The sequence below is a fragment of the Scomber scombrus genome, chromosome 12, assembly GCF_963691925.1.
Source record: "Scomber scombrus chromosome 12, fScoSco1.1, whole genome shotgun sequence".
NCBI classification, from domain to species: domain Eukaryota; kingdom Metazoa; phylum Chordata; class Actinopteri; order Scombriformes; family Scombridae; genus Scomber; species Scomber scombrus.
Genome location: NC_084981.1, coordinates 11,074,244 through 11,095,379, shown reverse-complemented (window position 1 = coordinate 11,095,379; position 21,136 = coordinate 11,074,244). Strand labels below are relative to the sequence as shown.

The 21,136-nt window shown below is 40.3% G+C and overlaps 1 protein-coding gene across 2 annotated transcripts in view; it reads left to right on the top strand.

Annotated features, from left to right (window-relative positions):
• pde10a (phosphodiesterase 10A) overlaps positions 1–21,136 on the top strand; it is a 54,414-nt gene that overhangs the window by 18,541 nt on the left and 14,737 nt on the right. The window contains exons 1-2 of one of the 2 annotated variants that reach the window (XM_062430595.1): positions 993–1,172; positions 11,883–12,014. In XM_062430595.1, the coding sequence (XP_062286579.1) occupies positions 1,109–1,172; positions 11,883–12,014 (196 nt within the window). In that variant the 5' untranslated portion in view covers positions 993–1,108. Of the gene's footprint in view, positions 1–992; positions 1,173–11,882; positions 12,015–21,136 lie in introns of those variants that run through there. The other variant, XM_062430594.1, reaches the window with a different exon arrangement.

Sequence of the window (21,136 nt, the reverse complement as noted above, 5' to 3'; positions counted from 1 at the left end):
AGTTTAATCTCAAATACTTAAGAAAATCTAACTGTAACATCTGTTCGCCATTATTGCTCAAAAAAAGAAGCAATGGAGAAAAACTACATCTTATAGCAGTGGTTCTCAAACTTTACATCAAGGACCTAAACTGACACAAATAAGACCACGGACCCTCCTCTGATAAGATGTTTGCTTTTAGATGTTTACTACAGAAAATGCATGAAACCCATCACCCAGTTTCTCATACATTCTGTCATTGTGTAAACCTGACATGTCAGATGGTTTGTTAGACGGAACCATCTGAAAAGTTTGACTTGCAAACTGTTGGAGAAGGGCAGACACTTTTTTTTTTAAATAGTTGCCAGGTGATTGGATTAATCATATGTGTATCACCTTATATCATGTTACTTTGCAAGACACCTGAGATTCACAAGATCTCGAGATCATAAGATCATGTGAGAAACCTCATAGGATGCTGATTAGTCTGAACCACATCCATCCTGGTTTGGACACAAGTGCAACACTTGAAATCTGACAAGATAGATTTTCACATGATCTTGTGATCTCACTTATCCAGCTGCCATGCAAAGCATGGATGGAATTATAGTGCAAATACATGATGCCCCTTATTTGCTATGGACCCCCTGAAAAGACCCCTGTACACCACTTTGAGAACCACTGCCATAGTGGTCAGTATCTGGGCTTTTATTTTGAAAAACACACAGGAAGACATGTGGGTGTTGCCTCTGACTTGATGCTGGCGCGCTCCTGTTTCCCCGTGTATGTGTGTGTTTACTCCCATTCCTCTGTGTGTATGCGTCGTGGTCTCTGCTCCCCCAGTCTGCTGCTGCACATCCACAGCGGAGCGACCACGCCGAGGAGGCGGACCGACTGTAGCTACACCTCGGCCAGCGGTGCTGGGTCATAGCGCTGGTGGAAGGAGGAGGGGGGCAGACTCTGCTCTTCTTCTTGCCCTTCCTAAACCGAGCACAGCCTCGAGCAGCGGGGACACCATCACCTCTGCGCGTCCTGGAATAGTTTTGGTTTTACCAGACGCACCAAGTTGCAGCTGCAGAGGCGCACTTTTCTCCGTGGCTCCTCTCTCATTTTGCGCTCTCAATCCGACATGGAAGATGGTCCGTCTTCAACAAGCTGTTTCAGAAGGTTAACGGACTGTTTCCTGGGTGCAAGTAGGTATTTTTGACAATCACTTGAAAAGAGAAAAGCAAAAAAAAAAAAATCTTGACTTTCAGCAGCCGGGCTGTAAGAGCTGTGAATCAAAACACGGACATTATTACATTATTTCTCCTGGTCCCGCGGGCGTGCGTTATTTGCCCATTTGTCTACTCAACTTTATGAATGACAGATTGATAGCTGATCTGGAAGGGTGGGGACTTCATTGGAGGGGGACCAGGCAGGACTGCAATTTGGAAAATCTAGCGTGTGTCTCTACAGTCCGCTTTAATAAAACACAGAGCGGCTTTATGAATCCCATCTCGGGTTTGAGTTGTGCGACAGTCAGCAGTGCTGCAATAAGACATGGCATCAAAAAGCGAAGCGTGTGTAACATTAGGCTACAGTACTGCACGAGCGGAGTGAAGAAAGTTTAGCTGATTATTCCAGCAGAAATCACCAAATATTAATGAATTAAAGACCAGGTTCAATATTCTCTTATAAACCAGTTAAATAATATAAATAATTAGAAATGTTCATATTCATTGAAGCATCCTTACTGTATAATATTTATACTATAGTCTTATTTCATATGATAATATTTAGTATATAACTAAATATTATGCATTTATTTAAGCTCATTTGCTTTTTTAGTTGCTGTACAGTATGATAGTAAACATCAGGGGTGGATGTGCTCCACAATTCAAAATCATTTAAAAAAAAAAAAAAAGAAAACAAACTACTTTTAGAAATGTCATGTCAGCCGGAGAAAAACATGTTTTTTACAAAGCATAGTCTTTTGTCACAACAGAATAGATATCCCTAACAAACAAACAAACAAATAAAAAACAAACAAGCAAACAAAAAATACATTTTTCTCAATAATACACTAATGTCTTTCAATCATGTTTGTGCTACTAAGTGGTCACTTCTCAGTGTCCCTGTTGCGTTTCTAGATTTTGTATCTACTTTTTCAGTGTATTTAGTATTCTCTTACAGGAATCGTTGTAATTTATAGTTTATGTGTTTGGAGTTGACGCTGATGGCTCTGTCAGGGATTCCAGTTGTTTCAGTGGCACCTCGAGTGACCTTTAGTGGCAACCCTGTAATAGCAAGTTAGCAGTTCAGGGCCTGGGATACCGGATGATGCCAAAGCACACACATAGCAGTAAACTGCAGTCATGGAATGTATTATTGAGGTACAGTATGTAGGTATCCCGTCCTCCTCCTTACCAAAAAAGGACAAGAATTTCAGATTTCTGAAAGATTCCACACTTTCTCTAAATTTACAAAACAACAGTAGTTGTCAGTTAAAGTGATGAAATACAATACTCAGCTGTCTTATATGTTTTTACTATAAACCACTCATTCACAAATATGTTGACCTGAGAAAAAGTTTTGTCCACTTCCATTCATGTCAGACTTGAGCTTATATTAGAGTATCATTGTTCACATTTATGTCTTCTTTTTTCAGATATTGTGCAGCTGTTAATCAGGGTTAAATGTAGGATTAACTTGACACACTGTTTGCCTTTTCACTCCATGACTGGTTTGGAATCAAAGAATAATATGACTGTACTTTCTATGCAGCGATAAAATCACATAAACAGATGTATTTCTGAACTCTCTCTACATGATTTATGCCATCATCTCCTGCATAAATGTATATTTTTTATGGCACAATAGATTGTTTTGTAGACATATGATAGTTCACTTTTAATGTGTCAGAGGGCTTTTTTGTGGTTGAAAAAGTGCAAAAGTGTTTTGTTTTCTGGCCACTAATGGCATGTTTATCATTGTGTGTCCTCTCTGAAAAGAGACTGGTTGCAGTTTCTCCCTGTAGAGACAGGCTATGGTTTGTAAGGATAACATGTTGGCTCATTCACTCCCAGGTTGCTCATGTAATTTTAAACCACACAAGCAGTGAGTTAGTTACTTAGTCCTGGGATGTTTTAGCTGTTTGTAGTCTCACATTGTGTGTATACAGTATATATATGCATGTGTGTGTGTGTGTGTGTGTGTCATTTTTTTTGGATAGTTCTGGTCAGTATCAGAGGTCAATCTGGGTCAGCCCTAATGTGATCTCTCAGGCATTTTTAAACCCAATTGGATGTCGACGAATTGCTTAACTCAGTGAAGAAGGGTGCATTGTCAGGCAGGAAGTGCTCACGCTGGACATTTCCTGCCCCACCGCATGCCTTCTCTCTCACTGTGAGGACTTCTCTCAGCACACGCACTCAATATATAAATATATCATGCTTGATATGATTGGAATATGAAAATTAAAGCTTGATTGAAATTTGAATGCCTGAATGATCCCAGCTGAGCTGATGCCAAATAGTTTCCCTTTGTGATTTGTCTTCAGTGTTTGTTTAAACTCTCAGGGAATTCAAGCCACAGAAAAGTAACTTGTTACGCACTCTGAACCCCTTTTATATCAAGATCTGTGCAGGACTGGATCAGTGCCAGGGCACAGTGCACAATATAAGCGGTGAAACAGATGACATTCTCCTCAAGGCGTCCCTTGACCCTCTGTCATCTTGTCGGAGGTTTGTATTTGAGGGGATGGGAAAAGGCCACATGCATTTAGATTTCTTTGCAACTTGTCCTCGTGTCAAGGCTCATAAAAGAACACGGCACTGGAGAAGACGCAAGGATCTGTGGTTCTCATTATCGGGTCCCCATTGGGCCCTCTGTGGAGCGGCTGCAGAGTTCAGCGTCAGTCCAGATGTGCAGCAGGGAACATGACCCCTATCACTTATGTGGGGGGGGGGGGGGGGGGGGGGGCAGAAATCAAACCACTGGTTGGGGTGAGATGCTGACTCTGAGGCAGCAACTCCAGCTTTACTGTTGAAGATCATTATCAGCGGTGTGGGCAGCTGTGTGATCTGCCACCTTAGGCTGTTCCCTTCACTGTAAGAAATGCACAAGGAAGTGTTTTTATAATCTCAGAGTTTGTGACTTGAGTTGAAGGTGAAGTTTGACCCAACTACAGTCAGAGTGTCGCTGCTTCCTGTGACCATGCTATTAGTCTGTGGATCAAGGGACATGCCTTATCTACATCTCAGTTTGCCATTTATAGCCCTTACCCTTTACATCTAATGACCTGGACCATGCAAGTGGAAATAATGCAAATTACATTTCCATGGAAATCTCTCTCTCTCTCTCCCTCTCTCTCTTTCTCGAGTGTGAGGTGTGAGTTTGCATGTTTGTGCAGCGGTGTTTGTTTTTCTCCGTGTGGGGGCGTGTCTCTGGAAGTGATGGGATTTCAGTTAGAGTCCAGGGTGAAACAGCATTTTCTTAATTTGACACCTTTTCACTGACTAGTATTGATTCAGCAGCACCGGTCACCTCACCCTTGGCTGCTGTGGAATGTAGGGGGCGTGTGTATGTGTGCGTTCACCTGCGTATGTACACATACAAAGCCAGTTTACCCGGCGAAGACTCAATGAATAAATGAGGTGAAAAGTGGGAGTCAAAGAGTTTTCATCTTCAGTGTTGGCTCTTTTTTTCCCCTCTTTGCCGCTCACTGAATGTCTGTGTTGGACGCTGTGCTCCAGCCCTACCATAGATAAGATAAGAACCACATGCTCTTCCCACCTCCTGGCAAGGGAGTCCCAGGCAGACCTGCTGACGCACGCACCCTTCAGCCCCCCCCCCCCCCCCCCCCCCCCTCCCCTCTCTCTTCCTCCCCCTTCCTGCCACAGCCTCATGTCAGGAAAGTGAAAAGTAGTACCTTGGCAGCTTGCCCTTGACTCTCTGCCAGAAGGAGTGCGCTTCAAGAGAAGTGGTCTTTTCCCTTTTTCTCTCATGTGCATTTTTCATCTATGTGTTGCAGAGGAGGAACATCTTGCTCACTAAACATCGGCACTGCTGGGGTCGACCTATGCTGCTGACATTGCCGCTCGACATCATCTGACAGGAGCACCAAAGACACATGCTCACTTCTGTTCAGGCACTATCACACAGATAGATAACTGCATCATGGGGAATAGAGATGAGTGATTGAGATAAGGTGGAGTTGGTTGTTGTTTTTAGCAGCGTTTCAAATGCTCCTTTTATCTGCATGCGTACGTTTATTGTTTCAAATAAAATAATACATTCCTTTGGCGGTCCCTCCAGGAATTTGCACATTTAAAAAAGTGGGAAATAATGCATTTTTTTAACCAAGTCCCAGTGTTTGCAAGTTTGACAAAAAATTGCACTATTTCTGCATAAAAAACAATCAAATAAAACTTTCCTTGCACCATCACCTCACCACCTTTTCTTCATAAAATACTGGTAGTTAGAGCCACTCTGTGAAGAGCACAGGTCAAATAAAATCAACCTCATCCGCCTGTATTAACAACCTTCCTTCCAAATGAGTCAATGCATCATGAACTTTCTCCCCCCCTAACAGAGCTTCTCAGGCAGACCTTACTCACTCACTGTTTGTTTAACGTCTACAATCGCACCCAACAAAATCCACCTATTAAAACCTTCATTACTAACCTTAAGCTCAACCATCTCGGCCCTCACACCTCAATTAAACATTTTATTTATGGACGTTGTTGGGAGAGAGTTTTACCAGACTAGTGTACTTTACAAGTTTAATTCAGGACAAAAAGTCAAACATGTTTGACTTTGTGGTTACCTCTTAAATAGCTCACACTTACCTAATTTATCATTTTTCTACTAAAGCTTTTTAAATGTATCTTACTGTCATTAAATGTTATTACATTTTATAATTATGACGGATTTCTTGAGACAATCATAATTGTTTGAACACAAAAAGTCCTCAAAATATTGTAAATTGTGACAAAATTTGTCAGACAAGATGTTGAAATTGCAATCATCATGGGCTGACTTCATTACAACAAACAGTTTTGATGATGAATTAATCATGAAAGTCATTTATCAAGCAAACTCTCGCTGGGTCAACACATTACAGGATTTGCTGATTGTCTCTGTTTTTCATTATTTGGGTGTTTTGAACTCAAAACAACCAGGCTGCAGACATCACATTGGGCTCTTGAAAGTTTTGATGTGCATTTTCTATCATGTTCTTATATCCAATAGTTAATTAATGGAAGAAGTCATTTACTGATTAATTGATGATGAAATTCATCGTCAGTGTCAGTAGCTACAGCAAGAGCCTGATGGGAGTTTCTCAGTTAAGAAGCATACATTGTGATTCACGAACGAGTCTCTTGTCACTTACACTCATTGAGAAACTCTGATTTTGAAATAGAATTCCTCAAGTTAAATAGAAGTTAAAGAGGAAGTTGTTTAGCAGTCGTAGATACCCAGTGCAATCATCATCATTATTCCTCAGCTTTCAGTTGAAGACTGGAGTGGTGTTGCATTAAAACACTGGCAGCGAAAGCTCATGAAGGCTGAAATCAAACAAAATATAAAAGGCAAAATAAGGACAGGCAGAGGTCAGTGAGAGAAATTAGGCTTTGCTTCACAGGAGTTTCCTTCAGTCGGAAAGGATAAAGAGATGTGGCTTCAGAAAATCTCTGGGGGTTTCACTCCTGTGTGCCATTGATAAATGTTGACCTGCAACACGTCTCAGGACTTTTAACTCTAATATCATATTGAATCACATTTTTGAATTATAATACAACTACTGGTGGGCTTGGTTGTATCCCTTGTTTTGTGATTTTCTGCAACAATTCAACTTCCAACCAGTTCTCCAAACCTGATTAGGAATATGTTTGGCAGAACGATGTTGCTATTATATGTAAGTAATGTTTGTCTGAGATCTGTACTGTATCTGTCCACAGCTGTCTGTAAGACTCGGTATCCTCAGGTTTCGACGCTGATGCTTGTTTCACCACTTTAAAGTTGCTACACTAATACAAAACATAAAAAAAAAAAAATTATTGAAAGCACATTTCATTATACGATGGAGTAAATTACTTACAGTTTACAGCATCTCTACAAGCCATTTACTTTTCCATATAAAATCAGACCATGCCTAATTGATTTCCTTAATAAAAATGCCCATAAACTCAAACTGTTTCGAAGCCTTCTCAGGATGTTTTGATGCTTGAAATTCCATCCTACAAATTGGTGCTGACCCAATATAGATTCCCAGTCCACGCTGTCCGGGAGTTCGTTCCTCGTCCAATGGGAGTGTGTTCGTACTGAAACTTGGATGTGACAGTGCAGAGACCCAGACAGACTGTGACTAGTTTGGCCTTCCCTTCCCAGTCCCAGGGTGTGGTGTGCTATAGTCAAGATAAGTGTTATGCAACAATACCTCACTGCATGAATTCAGGCTTCAGCTTTTACACAGGAAGCCCAAGTCTGAGTCAGGCTCCGAAATCTCTGCCAGCTGGGCTTCAGCCACTCACAAACATGCTGCACAACAAGCTGTTTCCCGCCTTTACATTTGTCTGAATGAGCATACTTCATTTGACTCAAACTCACATAAGTACAAAGGTGTTCAAGCACTCTAGTACTTTATTTACAATTCTAAAATACTTGTACTTCATTATTTTATGCTACTGCATACTTCTCCATTCAATTTCAGGGGTAAATGTGCTTTTTATTGGCTTTGACAGCTGTAGTTATTACATAGTAGATCAAAGTTTTACATAAAAAAGTATGATAATTTGATACAATTCAATACACTGTAAAAGATTAAACCCAAATGTTTTGGAGTCTGACCCCTTACAAAAGCACTGTCTTTTGAGGCCCCTTGTCACATTTCAGATGTCTGGAGAGATTTATCCTTTAAACTTCTCACATGGTTTCATCTAAATAACTGTTCAAGACCAAAAGATGTAAAATATTTCACAAAAAGGCAAAAGTCCAAAAGAAAGAATACAATCTTTGCAGGAAAACTTTGTTTTTCCTCTTTGCTACCTCATTAATCATTGCACGAAGTGTTGATTGTGACCCTTTGGGGGATGATATAATGATACTACATACATCAGACCTTTATACTTGATACTGGGAACTTTTGCACATTCTTACTCAAAACTGCACAGCTATATTATTTTATTATAAGAATATTATTTGTCAATTATGTTTATTTTATTTTGTACTTGCCTGTTTTTGTCCTCACACTGTTCATTGTCATGTTTATTGTTAGTTATCATCAGACTAAAGCAAACCCCTTGTGTGTAAAAACCTACGTGGCAATAAACCAACTTTTTACTGCAGAAAGAAAACATTTACTTTTGAGACTTTCACTATATTTTACTGATAATTCTTCTGTACTTTTACTGAAGTAGGAATTTTAATGCAGGACTAACTCATAATACTCATAAAAAGTTCAAGGACTGGCTCAAGATATTGAAGATTTAGTAAACTGACAAATCAAAAAAGCGTGTTAGAAAATGAGAATTTGGACTTTTATAGTCATTTTGGTTTGTGTGTGTTCGACATGTTAGGCATGTTTCTCTATCATTATGCTTCTTAGAATCAAATCAAAAATATTTTGTGCTTATTTTGATGACACCGTTATCTTTAGCAGTTGTGGCTCCAGCAGAAAGGAAAATTCTATTGAGGTTTGACGAAATAAAAGGGAAAAAAACTCCGGTCAAACCAGTGACCAAGCCATGGCTTCTTCCACAGCGGTCTTTCTCTCTCCTGATTGAGTGAGCACATGTGGTTCCCAGTGGGGTTAACCATTCTGGACCACAGCATGTGGGACAGATCTGGCTGCACCTTTGATTAGCCGCCATAGTCGCAGGCCCAGGACACTGACGCATATCCCACAGCTCTGAGTGTCACTGCGGTCACATTAAGTTGAGCTGCGACTCTAAAGACTTCAGAAGTCTGTAAGGTCGGCAGAAAGTAGCAGAAAGAAGTGCCATCAATCATCTTCATGCTGCAATAGTGGCTGTTTAGTCAAACCAGTCATTCTTCTTGCTTCTTTTTCCAGACCTCTTTAATACAGATCAACAATATTTATGTTTTTGATTTTTTTTTCCCATTAACCACTGTTTCTACAGGCATTTTAACTGATAACGATAAATCCATTTTCCCTTTAAATACATTACAACAATGTGTGTATTTACCACCAGTTGAGTGAACGTGAACTGTGATGCTTTGTTAGTATCGTTACTGATTCATCACTGAACATTATACTGTTTTAAACTATCTGCACAAGATGTTTAAATTGTAACACTGGTCTCATACATTTATACTAAAGGAGATTTACACCATGAGGAAGCGTCCTGATGGTGTAAATTGTCATCAAATGGCATCATATTACTTTATTATTATGTCTTAAAGCATTCAGTGCATCATCATGTTGTTACAACATGTCTGGCAGAATTTTAATATCACTCCTATTGTCAACAAAAGGCTCAAACCAACAATTAATTGATCTTACTGACAAGTATTGTCTCTGTGCCATAGAGCTCCATTGTTGTCCAAAAAAGAGTCATTAGCTCACCAGTTCTATGGCTGTTTTGATAACATTTACTAAAAACTATGGTGCTCAACTTTTGTGTGGAAATGACAGCATGTAGTTGACACCCATTTTTAAAGATGTATGTCTTCTGTTGGAACAAATGGATTTGGGTCTGAGAGTCTCAGACAATCTTGGGAGCTTGGAAAGTGTTGAGAGACTGACTAAAACACTAAAACATTGTTGTTCTTTTTTCGGGATTTGTTGACAATAAAAGAAAATATAGAATGTAGCCTTTTCCTATAAGGCATTACAAGCCCTATTCTAAAAAGCTGACATAGATTTTGTGCTCTTGTACTTTTCAAAGGTCCATCAGTCAAAATAAAAAAAGGTGAAGGGTTAAGTTCGGGGTCAGAAATGCACAGCGGCTATATTAGGGGTCTTCGCTTTGCTTTGCTTTGCCAGCAACACTTCCCTAATTAATGTTTCCACAATTTCTGCTGGTGTAGGTCACACAAGTACTCTGAATGGAGCTCAAACAGATTACCATTTTATCAACCATTATATACCCACTGCAAATTTTTATCACTGTTGTTTGCTTTTGCCCCAAGGAAATAGGACATTTGACAATTTCTGTTCATGTGCACACATATGATAGCTAAATAATTTTCAGAGCTTGTAGACACAAAACTTGTATTCATAAATTCATACAGCGTCCTTGTTTTTTCTATTTTTTGTAGTGTCACTAATGACAGTGCCTTCTTTGTGTTTCAAATAGGACAAAGTCGTAAGGGCCTTTTGCAGCGCTCCCATTTTACTCCTCTCTGTGTGTCTTTCTGTCCCCTGCAGCTCACTTCACCCCCCTTAACTTTCTCTGATTTATTAAGCCGTATTCTGCCGATGTGCGTCAGAGCTGGCCAGGAGTCTCGTGAGGCGTTCCGCTCCTGAAGAGCTGTGTCTCGTGTCTGGACAGCGTCAGACCGCAGCGTCCTCCACCCTCCAAACTTACCCCCACCTCTGTTTGCCTTATTTGCCTGCAACCACAAGCCTGCTCGACCCACACACACACGCCGAGCAGATGATCCATTGTAACTGGAGATCAAATGATTTGTTCTGGGGGAATAGATCAAAGGTCGTAGGTAGCTGCTCCATCTCTTTACCAGGAGTCAGGAGCACTTTGATTCTAAATAAAATTCAATTCAGACTGAAAGGATGGAAGTTATTCCTCAAATGCAACTTTTAAACACAAACAACAGGTAACTTGTGCTTAAGTGGAAGTTGGTGCTTCTATCTCCTGCATCTGGTTTTATTTTGTTGTTGTTGTTGTTTTTGTTTTGTGCCACCCTTTGCGTACTGTTTTATTGTCCAAAAGCATCTGTAGCCATTCAGTACCACGATATTATACCGTTTTTCAGACTCCACTTAGTAATATTTTCATGCCGTGTGTGTGTGTGTGTGTGTGTGTGTGTGTGTGTGTGTGTGTGTGTGTGTGTGTGTGTCTGACAGCAGAACACATGCCTCCCAGCTGCATGTCCTCCTGTGATTCACACTTGAAGGGAGTCTACACAGATGCTGCTGATAACCAAACGTTTCGTGAGAAAGCAGTATAAAAACGATAGGGGATTTCTGTCTCGTATTACCTGATAACAGATACAGTTACTGTGTACCATACCATAAAATGTAAATTCAACACTGCCAGTGGGTAATTTTCCTTTGTCCACAAATAATTACTTTTGGTTGTATTTCATGTTAGCGTCAAGTTCACGTTCTCATGATGAGATGACATCCTGTGGCTGAATGTAGACAGTTACAATGTCTTTGTTTTAGACACACACTCCATTTGAATGACCTAAACATGATGGTTTCCCAGCGCATCATGAAGGCCTCTCAGTTGAACCGTGCAGACGCCAGCGGGTATATTAAAAACAACTTTCCCTCAACGATGGTCTGGCAAATTGCTTTTTTCCCTGACAACAAAGACAGTAAACAGCAGCACTTAGCAGGCTCTCAAGAACCTAATTGCCTATTAAGCACAATCGAGTCCTCCTTTATCCTGCTGCCTCTGTTGGGGGCTCCTATCCCTGTAGACACAGCTTTACAGTAAACATAAGTGAGCTAGCCTGGCTATCTGAGAGCTTTAGCTGGATCCTAGGCGCTGCTGCCACCGCGCTCACCTAGCTGTAAAGATGACCTTCGGCTGTTTGTAGCCTGCGCACTTACACATGCTGTCACCCCTCTTATACCTCATGTTGCTGTCCTCTAAACTTTTTCTAATATTTCCCAGATTTTTTCAACCATCTCCCAGCGGTAGTTATTTTTCATGAATAAAGTTTTGTAGTAAGTTAAGTAAAAGGTGTTTTGTTTCTTTTCTCCACAGGCTTGACAGATGAGAAAGTGAAGGCCTACCTCTCGCTGCACCCGCAGATGCTGGACGACTTTGTGTTGGAGAGTGTGAGTGCAGAGACGTTGGACAGATGGCTGAAGAGGAAGACCAGCAGCAGGCCTGCAGGTACACCCACTCCCACACACACAGGGACAAACATTGAAACACACACACACGCACACAGGCTGCAGCTCTCTGGATCACTCCGACATAATGATTGGATCAGCGGATTTTGAGTATATTGACGCAGAGTTGTAATTTCTGTAATATTTTGCTTTGGTTCAATGTTTGTACATTTTAGCTCACATAATCCCAAATAAATTCCTGACGAGTCAACCACAAATACAGGCTGCCCTGAATATCTGCAGCCACGTCAGTCGTTTGCTTTTATTGCACTGAAAAACTGAAACTCTTTCTCTTAAACACTATGGGATCACCAGAGACTGAGTGTTCCTCTGCGGGTTCTATTTATTATCCCGGCCATTTGCAGTACAAATCACTCAACTTCACATGTGTCTCCTTTAATCGCCAGTGTGTGTGATAGACAGAAGAAAGGGAGAAGGAACGGACCTGTCGGGTGTTTACAGGTCATTAGATGCGTTTGAGCAGGCGGAGTTGAGTCTGTGCCGTGCGCCCCACACACAGCGGACTGTTTCTCAGACCAACCGCATCCATCAAGGGCCTACAGGGCTGGCACTCTGCCCAGTCGAGCTGCTGACGTCAGAGGCGACCTCCAGAGACATGCAGCCGGCTGAAGGGGGCCCAGGGGAGGGTGGGGAAGGTGGTGGTGGTGTGGGGAGGGGGTTGTACTGCCTCAGGGTGTGGGTGTGTTGAAGTGAAGGGGGAAACTGGCGGAGGATGGATTTGTCACATTTTGAAGCTGCTTTCTACATGAGGTTTACAGACAGTAGTGTTCAGTGCTGCCATGCAGAGACGTTGACTTCTCAAGTCTCAGTTTGAAACTGTTTCCTGTATACAATATGTAAGTGTGTGTGTGTGTGTGTGTGTGTGTGTGTGTGTGTGTGTGTGTGTGTGTGTGTGTGTGTGTGTGTGTGTGTGTGTGTGTGTGTGTGTGTGTGTGTGTGTGTGTGTTAAGGTTGACAGGTACCAAATAGAGGCCCTCATGTTAATCAAACTTGCTGGCGCCAAGAAGGAATAACTTGACTCATTTAGTTTAGATCAGAGCAGATGAATCCTTTGCAGAGCAGAGCTCTGTTTCACTCATCACAGAGTGAACCCAAAGCTCCACAGAAAGGAGGAAGGTTTGAGGCTCTTCTGTGTTTTTCCTCAGTTATCACATGAGTCATGAAATTTAATTCCCTTAGAGCAAAGGTGTAGTTCTCTCAGTTGACAACTTCACTTTTCCCACATTTCCCCAAAGACTCAATAGTTTAAAGAACCATAGAAACCATTAGTTTTTGTATATTTTAGCCCATTTATAACAGATAACATATCCTTAATATGGCTGTTTTTAGTTTTTCAAAATGTTTTATTTTTTTCATTAAACATAAAAATCTACTCACAGGCTTGAAACTCGCTCGTGTCAGGTGTCCCATCACAGTGAACAAATTTAAAGTTATTCTTGCACAGAACAAAAAGTCACCATGTGATTACACAGAGAAAACTTTGACAAAAACGTAAGCAGACATGGTGTATATTTGGGATGGATTACATGTTTCAAGCAAGTTTCAGATTTCAAAGTTGACTCCAATTTTTTGTCAGGAAATGCACGATAACCACTAACTGCCTGAAAGGTAGAAAAATCTAAAGTGCCATGATGTGCTTTGGTCAACAGTAATGTAAACTAGATTACTGATTCCTTAGGCGTAAGGCTCCTTGTAAAATGGTTACCCGCATCAATTTGCTGGATGAGAAAACACAGTCGAGACCCACATATACGGCATGTTGGCATCACTAGATCACAGTTTTATGTTTTTTTTCCATGTTGTGAAAGGGAGAACATCAGCGATATTGTAGCATTTCCCTTGCTGAAATATGCAGCCTCACCAACTGTCCTCCTGGTTATAAACAGCATTTGCAGAATTTGCCCACCTGCATACCTTTAGTTCTGAGTGAGTACCATCACATACTGATAAATGTAGGTCATATGAAGGTATACAGTCTACTGCTGAGCTCAGAGTGTCTAGACTTCTGCTCTCTACAAAATTCTTATCAGACAATGGCAGATAATTATATATATATAATAAACTTTATTGCAGACACAGGTCCATATAACACAACATACAGTAAAAAATAGTATAATATTAATCCTAATATGTACAACAAGGTAACACATTTCCTGTTGTTTTTTTTAGCTTTCTATAATCTAATTTGGATTTTAACATTACCAATTTTAACCTGAAATCTAATTGTGGAATCCACATTAGAAACAATTGGACTCTCAAGCTGTGGGAGAGGGAACCAGACTCGGAGTGAAAACATCAGTAATCAGCCTGACAGCTCTCTCATTATGCCGCTTGTCTCTCCCGGGGTTGATCTTTACATCACATCAGCAATATCACTCTAAGTCCACTTCCTCTGTTAGACCGTTGTGAACAGACACTTAGGCACCACTCTGAAGCCTCTCTGCGTCTCCCTCTCAGTGACTGTATCCACTCAAATGACAAGCACTGTCTAATTTCTTGTTCATCACACAGGCTGAATGGTCACTGTGTTGGGATGATGGCTGGAAACAGTGAAACTTGATGACACATATGACACATTTCTCCCTTTGTTTTTAAGGACGTTCCTGCACATGTTTTTAATGATAAAAGTACCCGTTCAATTCAAAACATCTATTCATATATTCCGGTGACAGTGTTTAAAGATCAAATTGATCTTCTATTCTTTGTAAGTGCAGCAGCAGCAAGACCTGTCATCATGTGATTGTCACTGAGATAACCGCTGCTTCCTGGAAGCAGTCCCTGTAGCCAGTCCCGTTCTCACTTATCATGTGATGGACAACATCGGATTACATAAATCAGTACGCATACACGCGAGTGTGTGTGAGTCTGTTTGTCCTAAAATTGTGTTACAGCTTGTAATTCCTGAAAAAGCATTCACATTTGCACACTTGTTAAACTACGATTTTTACTTATTTTTTTTCTTATTCTTAATGACTTTGTTGCTTCATACAGTAGTGTTTATTTATTCAACGGAGGCCTCAGCTTGCAAGGCAGCTGTTGGTCTTTCATAACAGTGTGCTACAGAGCAGATCAGCCTCGTAGTGGCCTGTTACTGAACGCAGTGAGCAGAGCACGTTTTCCCAAAACCACCGCCAATGTCATTTGATCATCACACCTCTCTTTGACCACTGTCCCACTGGCGATGTTTACTTCACACCACACGCTGTCATGGGGTAGGCCCCTCATCACTCGTCTGAGCCTTCTGCAATGCACACACACTCACATTCATACTCACACACACACACAGAGAAAGAGAGAGAGAGACAATTTTTGTGTATTCAGAGTAAAATCAGAACCACTTAAAATCAGGTACACGTATGTATGCATCTGTATCTGTTTATTAGACTGTCAAAAAGAAAATTTTGCTCATACAAACAGAGTTGTGGATTAAATCTGGATAAAGCCTGAAATGTGTCAGTGTATATAATATATTATTTTAACAGGTTTTATCCTTATTTTGTTAAAGGCTTTATACACAGTTCCCATATTACATGAATCTGTACTCAAAGAAGAAGAATCTGATAGTTAGATATGAAATATCTGAAAAAAGTCTGCCAGAATTCATAATGAGAGCCTTATTTGCAAAGTTGAATATCCCTGACAAGTCAGACAGCATGTCTGATTGGTAAAGGAGCGCTTTGAGGGAGAAGTCCCTGGCCTTTCTGGCTTGGACTCCAGAGGGCAAGAGTTGGGTCGAGCTGTTTAGCAGCTGATTCGATTTCTCAGCTGTGTTTGGATGGCAGTCACAAGAAGACAAAGATGTGCTTGTTTAGCAGAACCTCATACCCTAACACTGTGATAAGAGAGCTGTCTCACCTGCAGGGCTTTCCATCAGGGGGGAGCAGCACCCCTCACAGGGCTAAATTAGTGCATCTTCAAGTGTTGGAAAAAAAACTGTGGTCTGAAATGCAGCTAAAATTATCTGCCAAACAACAAGGCTTTGTTTTTAGTTGTTGATCATTATCCTATATTTGCAATGACTGCCTGATTGTTAGTTCATCCTTTTTTCTTTTTTCTTTTTTTATTAAAGAGGAGGTCTCATTGAGATCTGGATCGCTGTTTTAGACAGATCTACAGTAAAAAGTAACCAGTGAAAGAGAAATTGGAGGACTGATGTGTAGGTGAACAGGAAACATGGCAGAGAAGAAGAAGAAGAAGGAGCTGCTTTTACCAGCTGCATGTCCTCCATGGAGCAGGTCGATGCAGGACGACCACTAGGTCGGCACATATTGACCGCTGAGTCACTGCTAGCTGACCGTCCTGTGGGAGACTGTGTATCTGTGGCGTCAGATCAATAAAGCGGCCATCACGTATCATGCACATTAGACCCAGCTGACTGAGGGATTTTTCCTGTGAAAGGCCTCAGTCTGGGGCTGTGGATATCTTCTGGGTGCTTCTTCAATCATTTATCAGCATGTCAAATCAAACAGTTAACCAGATACTTTTGTGCTTTCATGTACTGCAAGCTTTCGTGTGTAGGTGTGTGAGTACTCAGACAAAGGTAATATGACTATGGCAGAAATTCTCCAATTTATTTAGCTATGTTTTTTAATCAGATTTTCAATTTCAGTTTTTCATTTTTGTTTTGCACTAAACTTTTAAAGCTGTGTTCAATTTCCTGTGCAGTATTTTTAAAATCAATTAAACACTTTATCAGTTTATCAAATATAATTTGCAGCACATCTTGTTTTCTTTCTTACAACCATATCATACTACTGCAATGCAGAAATTGCAGTGTCAGTATGCAAACAACACGTTTTTTCCCTCATGCATATTTTTCACATCTGCTTCAGAGCAAATACTGAGTAATTTCAAAGAAATCAAAGAAGTTCAGTCTAGAAGTTTCAGATAATTCTCCACACCTCCAGAAACAGTAACACCAAACTACCCTGAGCTACATTCGGCAGCTGCAGTCGACATTTCCTTCTAATCTTTTCACTGAATTATCAGTAGATTAGTTGTAGTTGTAGTAGATAGTTGAAAAGGATAAATAGTAATAAATATGTCTTACTGCGTCAGTTCGGAGCGTTAGTCTGTCTGACTGCATTTATGAACTGTTAATGTTTTACATACATGCAAGAGTCCTTGTTGGTGATCTGATGAGTATGTCATTATTTTATCAGCTGAACTCTTCTATCAGCTCACAGATATCCACAACAATGAACGTGGATCCTTTTTGGGTCTTTTTTCTGTGTTACAAATAACCCACCCTGGCACCAAAGTGGTCATTAGACACCATGAAATCAAAATGCTCAAATTATCTGGATATTTGTGATTGGTGTGAAAAGGCTATTAGTCAGTAGGATACTGATGTTGCAGTCTTGGAACTGAAGGAACATTTTTAGATACTGACAAGAGAGATTTTGTTCTTTCTAATGTTAATCTGATACATTCGTTTTAACTTTGTTGTTTGTTCTGTTTTCCAAAGATGGTTTGTGAGGTGTGTGCTCCTCTATCTTACAGGTCACAGTGTAATGTGTCATAATTCACTTTCAGATTCTTGGTTTTGTGCAATGAGAATAATTAATGTATCAGAAGAGGAGTTCCCATAAAATAGAAATACATAAGAATTTAATACAAAATGTAGATATTCATTACAGAAACATACAGTTATGATACAGTATATGATTAACTATACATCTAGTTATTTCTTTGTATAAACTCAATATGTGAAAGTTGTTATACAAAAAAATGTATGCAGGATTATAGCCAATAAAATGAATCAGGATGGGATCAGGACTATATGTGTTCCTTATAAACAAAAAACTTGAAAAAAGACCTGCCTGATAAGCATTGGTTTAGACGTCAGAACAGCACACATCTGAGCCTGTTACCTGCCAGATAAAAGTTGAACATCCCAGTGCTGCACCACTGAAAAAACACTCTTATAGAGGTTGTTCAGGTTCAGGAAAAGGCTGAATGCAGTGATGAAAGTTACTAGAAGACATCTGCTCAGCCTCTGCTGAGTTTAGGAGTTGCTCGACAGTTGTGTTTAGCGTTGAGTGTTTAGTGAGCCGGCGGTATATTTTCTAAGAACATGTCGGCCCTCTCCTCCTGTGTTTACTAAAAGCACGGCAGCTCCCTGAAAATATGGGATGGCATCAGAACAGACTACTGGTCTCTTTGCTGATGGCTGACCGTGATCGTATGGTGATAAAAACAAACAGCACACACACAGTACCAGTCAAAAGTTTAGACACACGTTCACATTACTTGAATGTACCTTCCCTCTCGGGCCCAAAGGAAAGCTCTACCATTAGGATTAATCCCTTGACACTAACCTGATGAAACTAAGATGCTATTGTTGCAAAACAGGATAGGAAAATTGTCAGTTACAAAGTTAGTTAGTTTAGCATAATTGATTTAAAGGGCACTTGATTCCATATCTCTTTGGTTCTTATGCACTGATATTTTCTGTACTTCATCTTCCATGGTTTAGCCTGCATGTTCAACAGTTTCATGTTATTTTCTGGCCACTCAAATATTTTCACTTTGTGGACACAGTGCTAGGCAGGGACAGTCCTAATTGGCTTGTACCTTCCCAGTCTGATGTCAGCAGCTCACCCTGTGGTTCCTCTGGGACTGCTGCACATGGGTTGCCGGCAGAGACGGTTCGTCCAACTGTAATTGGACCACGCCACAAACAGTGCTACTCGTGTGACCATTTCCTACACAAGGAAATGGGTGAGCATATTTTGGGGACCAACACACACCCTTCCATACTTCAGGGAGTGAAACAGCTTGTGTAGGAATAAGCATGTTTGAAATAATACTATTTTACATGTATGTGATTATATGAAAATATATGCAAAATCACATAAAATAATCAAATTGATGTTCAGTGCTATGACTTAAACATCAAATTCCTTTTTATGTGTAAAACAAACTTGACTTCATAACTTGACATACTTGTTTTGTTAGTTTTAAATTAAACTTTTTTTAGATCCGAATTTAGTAACATGATAACAGAATATGATCATATCCTCACCGCAATGCTATTTCACTGATAGGACTTGTCACCCGGTCGTGCTCTTACATATCAGTGTTGCTGGAGCCACTGCAACACTTCACACTAATGATAAGTGGCAACAATGTGTTGGTGAGAACTAACCACCGCAATGTAGCGTCCTACATTTATAGGCCTTTAATGGAGACCAACATCATATCATGTCTCCTCTGCAACCCAACAAGTCACTAGACTTTAATATTTTTTAAGTTTTAATTATCTCATATTGTATTTTTGCTGCTGCATCACTCAACGTGAGTGCCAGTGTTTGTGTTTGTGTCTGCTCGCATTTGTAGTTGAACTGACTGTCCTGACCTATCATGCGCCCCCACCTCCCTTCTATTGAGCGTTACTGTGCCTTTCGCTGCCACATCCAAGGTGGTGAGGAGGGGGCCTGAGAGCTGAGAGTTCAGGTCAAAACTTCCAGTGCTGTTCATAGCTCACAGTTACCCAGGCATCTGTACATGCTGCTTGCACTATTAAACACCACGTACACCGAGGCAGTGTACAACTGTACGTACACTGTAAATTAAAAAATCCCATGTGAGTAGCAATCATCCCAAAAAAGGAATGAACATTACATTTTCTGGTATGTTTTTACAGAATCTTTTTCATTACAGTACAATCTGTATGGTCAGATCAGGTTTATTTATACAGTCCTCTGTCTCAAGGGTCTTGCACAGAGTTTGGCACACCATACAACATAATATACTGTGCACTACACCATGTACACACCATGTACTATATTACATCATATTGATATATCACATAGATAGCTCAGAGATACGCAAATGAAAGTCTTGAATTAAATGCAGTAACTGTAATGTGAGTGTCATTCACCCACATTAAACATGGTGTCTCCTTTCATTACCGAATAAAGTTCTGTATAACATCTCCAATAATCAAGATGAATATATCTCTGTGTTTGCATAAACATGGTTGCTGTTAAGCTGTTTTTTGGTTTTATATTACAAATGCAAGTAACTGTATTTGTGTAATTTTTTCATGTCTGAATAATCCTGGCTTCAACAAGTCATTATAAAAAAAGATTCTGCCTGAAAAAGTTTTCATCTTTCAAAGGGTTTGGAGTCTTTCAAGTGCAGCTCTCTGTCCTCTGATTGACGTCACGCACGGCCAGGGGTTCACTCTAAAATAGCTCTCATGGCTAAGTTAGGAAACTCATAGCATACTGGAGGCATGTTTAAAACAACAAACAATGTAGCTGGCTGTAATTTCTTTCTTCACATGTACAAAGAGGTTTGTTTCACAAGAGGACCAGCTCGAGTCAGCACTTCAGTCGATGTTTCTAAAATCTGCCCAGCTTTTTGCATGGTTTGATCACATGAAAAGTTATCAAAGAGATCTGAGCAGTTACTGTTCTCGTGTGCTGTTGGCCCGTGTGTAATGAAGACTGCTTGAGTTGTGTGAATGGTTTTATTTTCATCCCAAGTAGCACTCCCAGACCCTCTCCCAGAGTATAAGTCCAGAAACTGTTATGATTGGCTGAGGCTTTCATTATTATCACATACTTCAGTGTCCACGTCCAAAGACAATAGTCATATGTCTACTGTCTCTCCAACCGCCTGAAATCACACCAGGAATTTGCTCTCAAGGCCACAAAATTTTGCACTTGTCAAGTTAAATTAATACCGCTCTTAATTTTGTTTTAAAAGGATCATAATTTGAACCTGCATCAAATGTAGACAAAACACTCATCCATAATTTATATTTAAAGTGTGTTAATGCTTTGAATGCTGCATAGTTTTTGCATTTGCTCATTTAACATTCACCTGACTACTGTTGTGAGGAGAACATATGGTTTTGCTTACTGGTTGCTTGTGGGGATGTGCCTTTGTAAACCATTGGTGCACAAACCCACTGCAGAGTATCCACCCAACCTTCAAACAGCCAGACCAGATATCTGTGTTGCTCACTCTTGTTGATTTCAGAGTTTGATGTAGGGAAAGTTGACTGTGCATGTTAACCTTTCCTCAGCAGTGGCAATGAATAATTGCATAGTAACACATATTTAATATCCATCGATTAAAGAGTAACTG